General features: G+C 43.3%; 1 protein-coding gene across 1 annotated transcript; it reads left to right on the forward strand.

The window, feature by feature from the left end:
* Positions 1–661: 661 nt before the first annotated feature.
* On the forward strand, positions 662–3,851 carry LOC109767238 (protein PLASTID TRANSCRIPTIONALLY ACTIVE 16, chloroplastic). The gene is made up of 4 exons (XM_020326004.4): positions 662–1,659; positions 1,755–1,823; positions 3,007–3,065; positions 3,256–3,851. Exons 1-4 carry the CDS (start codon positions 790–792, stop codon positions 3,752–3,754), a joined length of 1,497 nt encoding a protein of 498 aa, XP_020181593.1. The 5' UTR covers positions 662–789; the 3' UTR covers positions 3,755–3,851.
* The last annotated feature ends 6,317 nt before the right edge of the window (positions 3,852–10,168 follow it).

Genomic DNA, 10,168 nt, shown 5'->3' on the forward strand with positions numbered 1-10,168 from the left:
GTGGCGTCAAGACCGCGGTGGCGCATGTTGTTGGGCGCCGAGGTGGCTGGTTGGCTCCGTCCCGGTTGGGCAGTGGGGTTTGGAGTGCGGGAAAAATCCTTGCCGGTTCTTCCGGCTTCAATGCGGTGACACCTGTGGGTGCCGCCATTCCTTCCCGGAGGGTGTCAGAGGTATCCACCCCCACTCCCTTCCATGTGCCGGGGGAAACCCTATGACATTTGTGGGCAGCGGCGCCGTCGGCGTCGCATTCTTTCTTGAAGGTGCTGCTTGGTACGCGGTGGATCAGAGCTTTGGTCTGTGGTGGGTCAATTCCGAAGGGCGAAACGGTTGCCAGTCATCCGTGCTTTGTCGAGCTGCCGTTGTTGGCATTTGTTTCTTCTTCTTTGTTCTTTCTCTTTTCTTTTGGACTTGTTGTGCTACTCGCCCCAACAATTGCTATGTGATCGGGGTTGGTTGCTTTGTACTCTGTAATACAAAGCGGAGGAAATCTTTTTGGGTAAACCTGGTTACTCACGAAAAATATAATATATAAACCCGGATTAAGGAAAAACATGCGATCTTCGCCGTGGGTCCAAGGACATGGACGAGGGGCGTGCTGACGGCCAGCGATTCCCCGCGAAGGAGATAAACGGTGGCCTACATGGCCTCCCGCGATAGGCTCCTTCTCCACCTCCCCCAATCCAGACATGCCATCCCACGCTCGCGCTACCCATCGCCACCTCTTCCTCATCTCACGGCGCCCATGCCCACCACCTGTTCGACCTCCTGACGCCAGCCTGTCAGCCCGCCATGCCGCCCGCGCTCACCTCCAACCCCCCTTCCTTCCGGCCCTTATCCTCCCCTCTCCGCCGCCGCGCCCCATCCTTCCTCTGCCGCGTCGGCGCCGGCAAGCCTGGGGCGGATGAGGAGGCCAAGAAGAACCCCTTCTTTGTCGACTTCAGCGGCAAGTTTGAGGACGCCAAGTCACTGATACCGGCCTTCCCATCGCCGGGAACAGGGTCCCTGTTTGCCGGAGGGAGGGGAAAGAAGGACCAACAGATGGTGTTCGTGGCGGGCGCCACGGGGCAGACGGGTGTCCGCATTACACAGACGCTGCTGCGGCAAGGTTTCGCCGTGCGCGCCGGGGTTCCGGACCTCGTGTCGGCACAGGAGTTGGCTCGGCTCGCCGCCGCGTACAGACTCATATCCCCCGCGGAGGCACGCCGGCTCAACGCGGTGGAGTCGGATTTTGATGACACTGAGGCTATCGCCAAGTCCATCGGCCCAGCGGCCAAGGTGGTGATCACGGTCGGCCCGGTCGAGAAGGGATTAGAGGGCGGGCCGGTCACTACCGAGGATGCGCTCCGGGTAGTGCAGGCTGCGGACCTCGCCGGCGTGGCACATGTTGTGGTGGTCTACGACGAGGGCGCCGGTGGCGTCAATGGGGCTTCCACGAACAGTGTGCTTAATGGGTTCACGTCTTTTTTCTCGAACCTCTTCTCCCGCGTGCAGACTCTGCCGCTAAGTGAATTTTTGGCCAAGGTGGTAGAGACCGATGTCAATTACACGCTAGTCAAGGCGTCACTCACTGAAGACTACGACCCTGAGAGCTCGTATGGGCTGGTCCTGGCCAAAGAGGGTTCGTCCAGCACCACGACTTCCTCCACTGACACTGGCAAGGTAGTTTAAAGCTGTGATAGTACAATGCAGTTCACATGAAGCTTTGTGCCGTTGCTTTCTCTTAATAATATGCATTGCTTTGTGTGTTTTGGTAGGTGTCCAAGTTGCAGATTGCTTCCCTTGTGGCTGATGTTTTCTCCAACATTGAGATCGCAGAGAACAAGGTAATGAAACTTCACACACAAAGGAATACCTTATTTAGTTTTTCATAGGCAGTTCAATCCAGGGTTTTGTCGGAGTTTCATGAGGAGCTCTATCTATCCTAGCACCGTCGCATGGGGTTTTCATGCTTAACAAGAATCCGATTGCTTACATTGACTGTTTGGTTATCAAATTTCATGAAAGACGTTATTAATTGAAACGTGGAAAATGTGCGCATACAAAAAATCATGCAATATATTGTATTGCTTGCATTACCTTGCAGTACAATCTTGTACCGCATCCCAGTTTTGCACTATTGTTCTAATTTCACAATCATTTGTACTGCCTGCACAGTTTGGGCAGTAAAAATGGTGCACTGCTTCTGAGTTTTTCTCTGGTGAGGCACAATGCATCATTCGGGGGAAGAACAAATAGTGAAGCGAAGGCAATTCAAAAATAGCATGGAATAATTATTCTGCCACCGATTGCAGAACAACATATGTACTGCATGGTGGCGCAATTCTTAGCGAGAACGCAACATTCTTCTTCTGCGTTTCAGTTAGAACAACGCTTCTGAGACCAATGAACCACCCCCTTTGCTTAAATCGACAGTAAATTTTGTATTGCATGTCGTAGAAGTGCGGCGAACAAATTATGAAAATGTTGACTTTATTGTTTAAAACAAAAGTGTATGTCATAATAAAACCATGCATGCAGTAAAAATGTGTGGACCACCAAATAGTTTTACTACACTGTGGCAACACTGAATACTACATGGGATTCGAAACGGAAGCTTTACACGATCTAAGCTCTTCTATTCATCTGGCTATGCACATTTTTTACGCTAAAGGGCATCAAAATATAGCATCAAAGGGATATAGTCGTAATAAGCATACACCCAGCTTCTACTTAAATTTGCTATGCACATGCTTGTTTATTTAGGAAAAGTGTAAGATTTTGCTAAACTAAATTCCTGATAGTGAAGACATCGTGTCAAAAAATTTAGTCCTAATTCCTAGTTGTTTGTGATCAGGCCTTGTTGGTTGCGAATGTGCTTTTCTTGAAAACTTGTATTCACAAGTTTGTGTATACCATTAGATGCTATGTATGATGACAGAAAAGACGCCCTATAATTCAAATTTAGTTTTACGTATGGGTCCTTATTTACTCAACTTTAGTTTTCCCAATGATATTTCTCGTTTCCAGGTTGTGGAAGTTTCAACTAGCTCCTTGGGAAAATCCAAGCCCACAGTGGAGGCACTAACGTGAGTTGGCTAACCAAAATTTCTCCGCCTAATTCTTTCTTGAATCCTTTGATACTGATAGCCTTTTTATGTGGCACTTTAATAAGAGAACCGTGCTTATATTGTGCTACATAGTGACTTTCTAAACGCATGGAATTCAATTCTTTGTATTGCTACTTGAAAAACCATTCTTATCTCCATCCCTCTTCAGAGCTATTCCTGAGGACATTAGAAGAAAAGAGTACCAAGAAGCTGCTGCAAATACGAGGGCACAGGAGGAAGCCCTGGCCTCCCAGCGAGCTGCTGATGCAGAAGAACCCACCAGTAAGCTCAAAACCGAAGGGAAGGATACGACCTCAGAAGAGGCAGGCGCAAGTCCGGTGAACGAGGCGCAGGCCTCGCTGGAGAACCTTCTAACCAGAGCCAAGGGGCTCAAGCTTAACACTGACTTCTCCTGGGACAAGTTCAGCACACAGCTTGCAGCCGTAGGAGCGACTGCGCGGAGCTCGGACGAGGAGGAACCAAGAGCCCAGATCGCCACGGTGAGAGGCCAGGCCAAGGCCAAGAAGCTGGCACCGCAGAGGGCCGTCGTGAAGCCGGTGGCACAGAAGGTGAAGCAGGCAACAATGCAGCCGGCTCCCAAGAAGGAGGTGAGGCCCGTGTTTGGGGGACTCTTCAAGCAAGAGACTATCTTTGTGGACGAGGACTGAGCATCGCAGCAGCTTTTCTTCTTCTTTTTGTGAAGGCCCTGATGTATCCTTGAAATATATATATAAATATAAATTAAAGATTAACGGTCGAATCCAATATTCTGCAGTAGCCGTGCTTTGCCCCTGTCCGAGACTTGTCATGCCTTCGTTTTGTTGGGCCTGCTTTGCAGATATTATTCGCTCTTACGGAGTAGGTTTGAAATTAGAGCCAAGTCAATCAGCTCTAACGTTTGGTTTGTGGAGTTTGGCTGATTCAGCACCAACAAGCTTGTGGTGTATATGAGATATATATCAATAAAGCTTCAATGCACTGTTTTTTTTATGGACACTGCACTGGTTCTTGTGTGTGTGCGAGACACAAATCAAGAGTGAGAAAAGGGAGCTGTGTGAAGCAGCCAAAAAGAGAAGAGAGCTGACAAAATCAGCTCCAACATTACCTAGAACAATTTGAACATATTTGTCACTATACCAATGACTGTGGCTGGTAAATCTAAATATGGTTTTCGCAAAATAAAATAAAATAAATATGGTCAGAATTAGGTGACGGTGATGCCAAAAGAAAGGGTAACTGACCAAAATAAAAGGCTTGCGAATTAACAGAGCCATCCTTAATACATGAGACAAGTAGACCGACTCATCCATGCATCTACTACTATTACTCCGCACATCGATCACTATCCAGCATGCATCTAGAGTATTAGTTTATAAAAAACGGAGTAACGCCTTAAGTAAGATGACATGATGTAGACAAAGTAAACTCACGCATGAATAAACCCCATCTTTTTTCCTTAATGGCAACAATACAAATACGTGTCTTGTCTCCTTCTGTCGTTGGGATATAGATCACCGCAAGATTGAACCCATCACAAAACACCTCTCCCATTGTAAGAAAAATCAATCTAGTTGGTCAAACCAAATCAATTGATCGGAGAGAAATACAAAGTTATAATAATCATGCATAAAAGAGTTCAGAGAAGACTCAAATAATATTCATGGATAATCTGATCATAAACTCACAATTCATCGGATCCCAACAAACACACCGCAACAAGTCATTACATCCAATAGATCTCCAAGAACATCGAGGAGAACATTGTATTGAAGATCGAAGAGAGAGAAGAAGCCATCTAGCTACTAGCTCCCGTAGGTCTGTTGTAAAGTACTCACACATCATCGGAAGGGTGGCAAGGTTGATGTAGCGCCCCTCCGTGGTTGATTCCCCCTCTGGCAGAGTACTGGGGCAGGCCATATGGGATCTCGCGAGAACAGAAACTTGCGGCGGTGGAAAAGTATTTTGGCTGTCTCTCTGATGTCAGGGGAATATTTGATAATTTATAGTGGTGGAATTAGGTCAAGAGGTGTCACGAAGGGCTCACAAGCCCGGGGGCGCCCCCCGGGGGCACGCCTCCCGAGCTTGCCGCTCTCTTGTGGCTCGTCAGGTTTTCTCCCGAACCTTCTAGGGTCTCTTCTGGTCCAGAAAAAATTGATCCAAAGGTTTTCTTCGTTTCTACTCTGTTTGATAATTATTTCCTGAAAAACCAAAAACAAACAAAAAACAGCAACTCGCACTGGGCACTAGGTTTATAGGTTAGACCCAAAAAATAATATATAATTACATATAATTGCGTAATAAACATCCAAGATTGATACTATAATAGCATGGAACAATAAAAAATTATGGATACGTTGGAGACGTATCAATCATCAAAAACAAATGGAGCATGCTTTTGCAAAAGATTAGTAAGAGGCCTAGAATTTTACAGAAGTCTTTAATAAATCTCCTATAGAAACCAGCATGACCAAGGAAACTTCTTATACCTTTGATATCTTTAAGATAAGGCATTTTCTCAATAGCATCTACTTTAGCTTTATCAACTTCAATGCCTCTTTCGGAGATTTTATGCCCCAAGACAATACCCTCATTAACCATAAAGTGGCACTTCTCCCAATTCAAGACAAGATTAGTTTCATCACATCTCTGCAAAACTCGATCAAGGTTGCTTAAACAATCATCAAAAGAAGTCCCGTAAACGGAAAAATCATCCATGAAAACCTCAATAATCTTTTCAAAAAAGTCAGAGAATATAACAGTCTTACAACTTTGGAAGGTAGCAGGTGCATTGCATAAACTAAAAGGCATATGTCTATAAGCATAAGTTTCAAAAGGGCAAGTAAAAGTAGTTTTCTCTTGATCTTCTTTCGGCACAGATATTTGAGAGAAACTAGAATATCCATCAGGAAGCAAAAGTGTGTATGCCTTGACAATCTTTCTAACATTTTATCAATAAAAGGCAAGGTGTAATGATCTTTTCTAGTAGCTTTGCTTAATTTCCTAAAATCAATTATCATCCTATAACCAATTACAATTCTTTGTGGGATAAGTTCATTTTTATCATTAGGAACAACGGTAATGCCTCCTTTCTTAGGAACACAATGAACATGACTTACCTATTTACTGTCAGCTATGGGATAAATTATACCTGCTTCCAGAAGCTTTAATATTTCAGTTCTTACCACAACCTTCATCTTAGGATTCAATCGTCGTTGATGATCAACAACTAGCTTAGCATCAGGCTCCATATTAATCTTGTGTTGACACGGTGTGGGACTAATGCCCTTAAGATAATCTAGAGTATATCCAATAGCGGCACGGTGCTTCTTCAAATTTTCCACTAATCTCTTTTCTTCATGCTTTGAAAGGTTAGCACTAATAGTAACATGATATATCTTCTTTTCATCAAGATAAGCATATTTCAATGTATCAGGCAGTTGTTTCAATTCAAACACATGATAACCTTTAGGTGGAGGAGGGCCTCCAAGAGTTTCAACAGGCAAATTGTGTTTAAGGATAGGTGGTTGATCAAAGAACATCTTATCTATTTCATTTCTTTCATTCATGTGCATATCATTTTCATGGTCTAACAAATATTGTTCTAATGGATCAGTAGGAGGTACGGCAATAGAGGCAAGACCAATAATTTCATCCTTACCAGGCAATTCTTTATCATGAGGTTGGCTACGGAACTTAGAGAAATTAAACTCATGAGATACATCACCAAAGTTAACACTAACAGTTTCTTTAGTATAATCAATCTTAGCATTAACTGTATTCAAGAAAGGTCTACCAAATATAATGGGACAAAAATCATCTTGTGGGGAACTAAGAGCTAGAAAATCAGTAGGGTATTTTATTTTTCCACACAAGACTTCAACATCTCTAACAATCCCAAGCGGTGAAACAGTATCTCTATTCGCAAGTTTAATAGTAACATCAATGTCCTCTATCTCAACAGGTGCAATATCATTCATAATCTCTTGATATAAGGTAAACGGAATAACACTCACACTAGCACCCAAGTTACATAAACCATGATAACAATGCTCTCCTATTTTAACTGAGACAACAGGCATGCCAACAACAGGCTTATTCTTATCTTTAGGATCAGGCTTAGCTATTCTAGTAGCTTCACTATAGAAATAAATAACATGCCCATCTATATTATTGACCAAGAGATCTTTAACCATAGAAACATTAGGTTCAACTTTAATTTGTTCAGAGGGTCTAGGTGCTCTAATATTACTTTTGATAACCACAGTTGAAACTTTAGCATGTTCCTTTATCGTAACAGGAAAAGGTAGTTTCTCGATATAAGGGGTAGGTACAACTGGGTCAACATTGTAAATGATAGTTTCATATTTAACTATAAGGGGTTCCACAATCTTTTCTTTAATAGGGGGATGATATTTAAACCACTTCTCCTTAGGGAGATCAACATGAGTAGCAAATGATTCACAAAAGGAGGCTACTATCTCAGAGTCAAGTCCATATTTAGTGCTAAACTTATCAAAAGCATCAGTATCCATAAAAGATTTAACACAATCAAACTCAAGTATTATACCTGACTCATTCATTAGTACGCGTCGGTGCTATACAAACAATTTTAACCCCTTTCCGCGACGGCATTTGGAACCGTCGCCTAGTGAGTGCGGGAGATAGGGGGTCCTTCCCACACGACCCAGAAACCGTCGGGGATAGGGAGCCTTGATGCATACAGTTTTCCCTATATAACCATTCCTGATATCTCGAATATCCCAAATGCTTCATCCTTGCTACTCGTTTGTGCTCGCATTGCCATCACAGTCAGAGTTTTGTGGTTTTACCTAAAACCAGACAGATTCTAGGCACGGGAGCTTTCCAGGCAGATTCCAGGCACGGGAGATTTACGATGCCTGGCACATCACAAACAGTTCATGATTATAAACCGTGTACGATAGGTAGACAATCACACACATTTAGTTTTCCCGCACCGTATGTGATAGTGTCTGACATCACACACACTGTGCAAACGACAACTGTGTGCATTGTTACACACGTTTCCTCTCCGTGAACCGTGTCGGATTATGATGTATATCGCACACGCTGTGCTTTATTAACCGTGTGCGCCGTAATAACCTGCACACCGTAATTTCGCCCTAATTTAATTGCTGCTATTTAAAATTGTACCTAATTTAAACTTGAAAGTAGGCTATAACTTTATTCATATCCATCAGGTTCAAATAACCAATGCATTATTCGATTCATAGGTACATATGTTTAAGAATTACATAAGCACCAAATAAAGAATGATGAACCAGGGTTCTATACTTGTACTATTATAGATGGTAAAGAAAGAGGCGCCAGACATTCCGGTTGCGGAACAAGGTCAAGCGGAATGGCCCTATTATGCTCTCCTGGATGCAGAAGGCATGCAAGACTCTAGTCCAACCCCTTGTGATGGCCGACCGCCAATCATGTAGTTTGAGAGGTAATCTTGAGTAAACTGCTTCAGGATCCACTGCAAAAGAAAAAAGATTCAGACATTGTCATCTAACACAACTCATTACGCGCAGTAAAAAGAAGGCTACAGGGTTCTTACTTACCATCCTGCAGTTCACTGTTGTCTTGCATAAAGTGTAAAAAAATAGTTTGATTGACATCTTTTGACCCATTTTAATAATAATCTTTATCAGTTTCCTCAATTGATGCTGGTTCATGAATATCTCATTGCCCCATACGCAGAAAGGGTCGAAGTGTGGATCTTTGGCAATGATATATGTACCTAAAAGCACCAAGTTAATATTAGAAGCTAAACAACAATTGAAAAATGATGTAGTACAACACTCCCTCCATCCCATTATATAAGATTTTATTACATGTATATATAGACATCATCAAAACATTAAGGTAACACTCTTCCTTGTTGCTATGTAGCCTGGGATTGCATATTTAGTCATTTAGTAAAATGCATGTTGCTATGTAGCCTCAGATATATTAAATATGGCCCTAGTTAACCTACTGATAAATGGGTTACAGATATATTCAGTGAAATATCCGATTCGACGATTAATCCCTTATCAGCTCCAGGCTATATGGTACCAGCTACCGATATCCTGAATAGTGAGTACATATAAGCAATGCGATGAAACTAACCTCAATGGAAAACAACATTATTCTTAATATTGTCCTGCATGAGTACATATAAAGGCATGTTAAGCACAACAGGCTAAACATCTACCAAATATATCCATGGTAGACAACATAATCTACAAATGATAGCTTTAGTGTGCAAACTTAAGCACGCTAGTTAAGCAAAACAAGAAGTGGAAAGGTGTGTTAACTGCATCATTGTGCAGGTCTAAAGTACACTAGTTATTGTTAAAAAACGAAAAGGCATGTTAACTGCAATATCCTTAATAGCAACCAAATATTGTAATTCATAGTGGTATTGTTGAAACTGTTATTGATGAAATTGAACTGCACGGCAAATAGTTGCACATATAGAGCATCACATTGTGAAGAACTGAAATAAACAAGTCATAAGGCCATCTCTATCCGATCCTTAAAAAGTTAAGGGACTAAAACCCTTAGTGGATATATATATACTCCAGCAATTTTTGGCCTTTTCTAGTCGATCCCTAAACTTAAGGTTGTAAACTTCAATTTGATCAAGTTCAAAGCAGGTTCAACCAAAAGTAGCATGCATTCAAACATAAACATAGAGAGTTTTGCATAACCGAACATAAAACATAAATTTAAACTAAGCTAAACTACTTTCGGTCGAAGTAGAGGTCGAGCCAATCATTCCTCATCATGTACGGTGTGCCGCGAGCTGGGTCCGGGGCCGTCGTCGGGGTCGTTGGGGAAGGCACTCCTCCACTCATCGACATCGATCTCCTCGTCCTCGGGGCCCACCTCGATGCCCTCCGCGCCACCGTCGCCGCCGCCTTCGACCTCGTCATGGGAGGAGAGCGCGATAACCTCGACGCCCTCCGCGCCGCCGTCCTCACCGCCTTCGACCTTGTCATCGGAGGAGAGTGTGATAACCTCGCCGCCCTCCGCGCCTGCAAAGGTCGCCCGCTCCGCCTCCACGAGCT

The sequence above is a fragment of the Aegilops tauschii genome, chromosome 3 (assembly GCF_002575655.3).
Source record: "Aegilops tauschii subsp. strangulata cultivar AL8/78 chromosome 3, Aet v6.0, whole genome shotgun sequence".
In the NCBI taxonomy this organism is placed as follows: Eukaryota; Viridiplantae; Streptophyta; class Magnoliopsida; order Poales; family Poaceae; genus Aegilops; species Aegilops tauschii.

Coding starts and splice junctions, on each gene's coding strand:
- LOC109767238 (XM_020326004.4), top strand. CDS start 790: ATGCCGCCCGCGCTCACCTCCAACCCCCCTTCCTTCCGGCCCTTATCC. Junction 1,660..1,754: donor CCTCCACTGACACTGGCAAG/GTAGTTTAAAGC, acceptor GTGTTTTGGTAG/GTGTCCAAGTTGCAGATTGC. Junction 1,824..3,006: donor TTGAGATCGCAGAGAACAAG/GTAATGAAACTT, acceptor TCTCGTTTCCAG/GTTGTGGAAGTTTCAACTAG.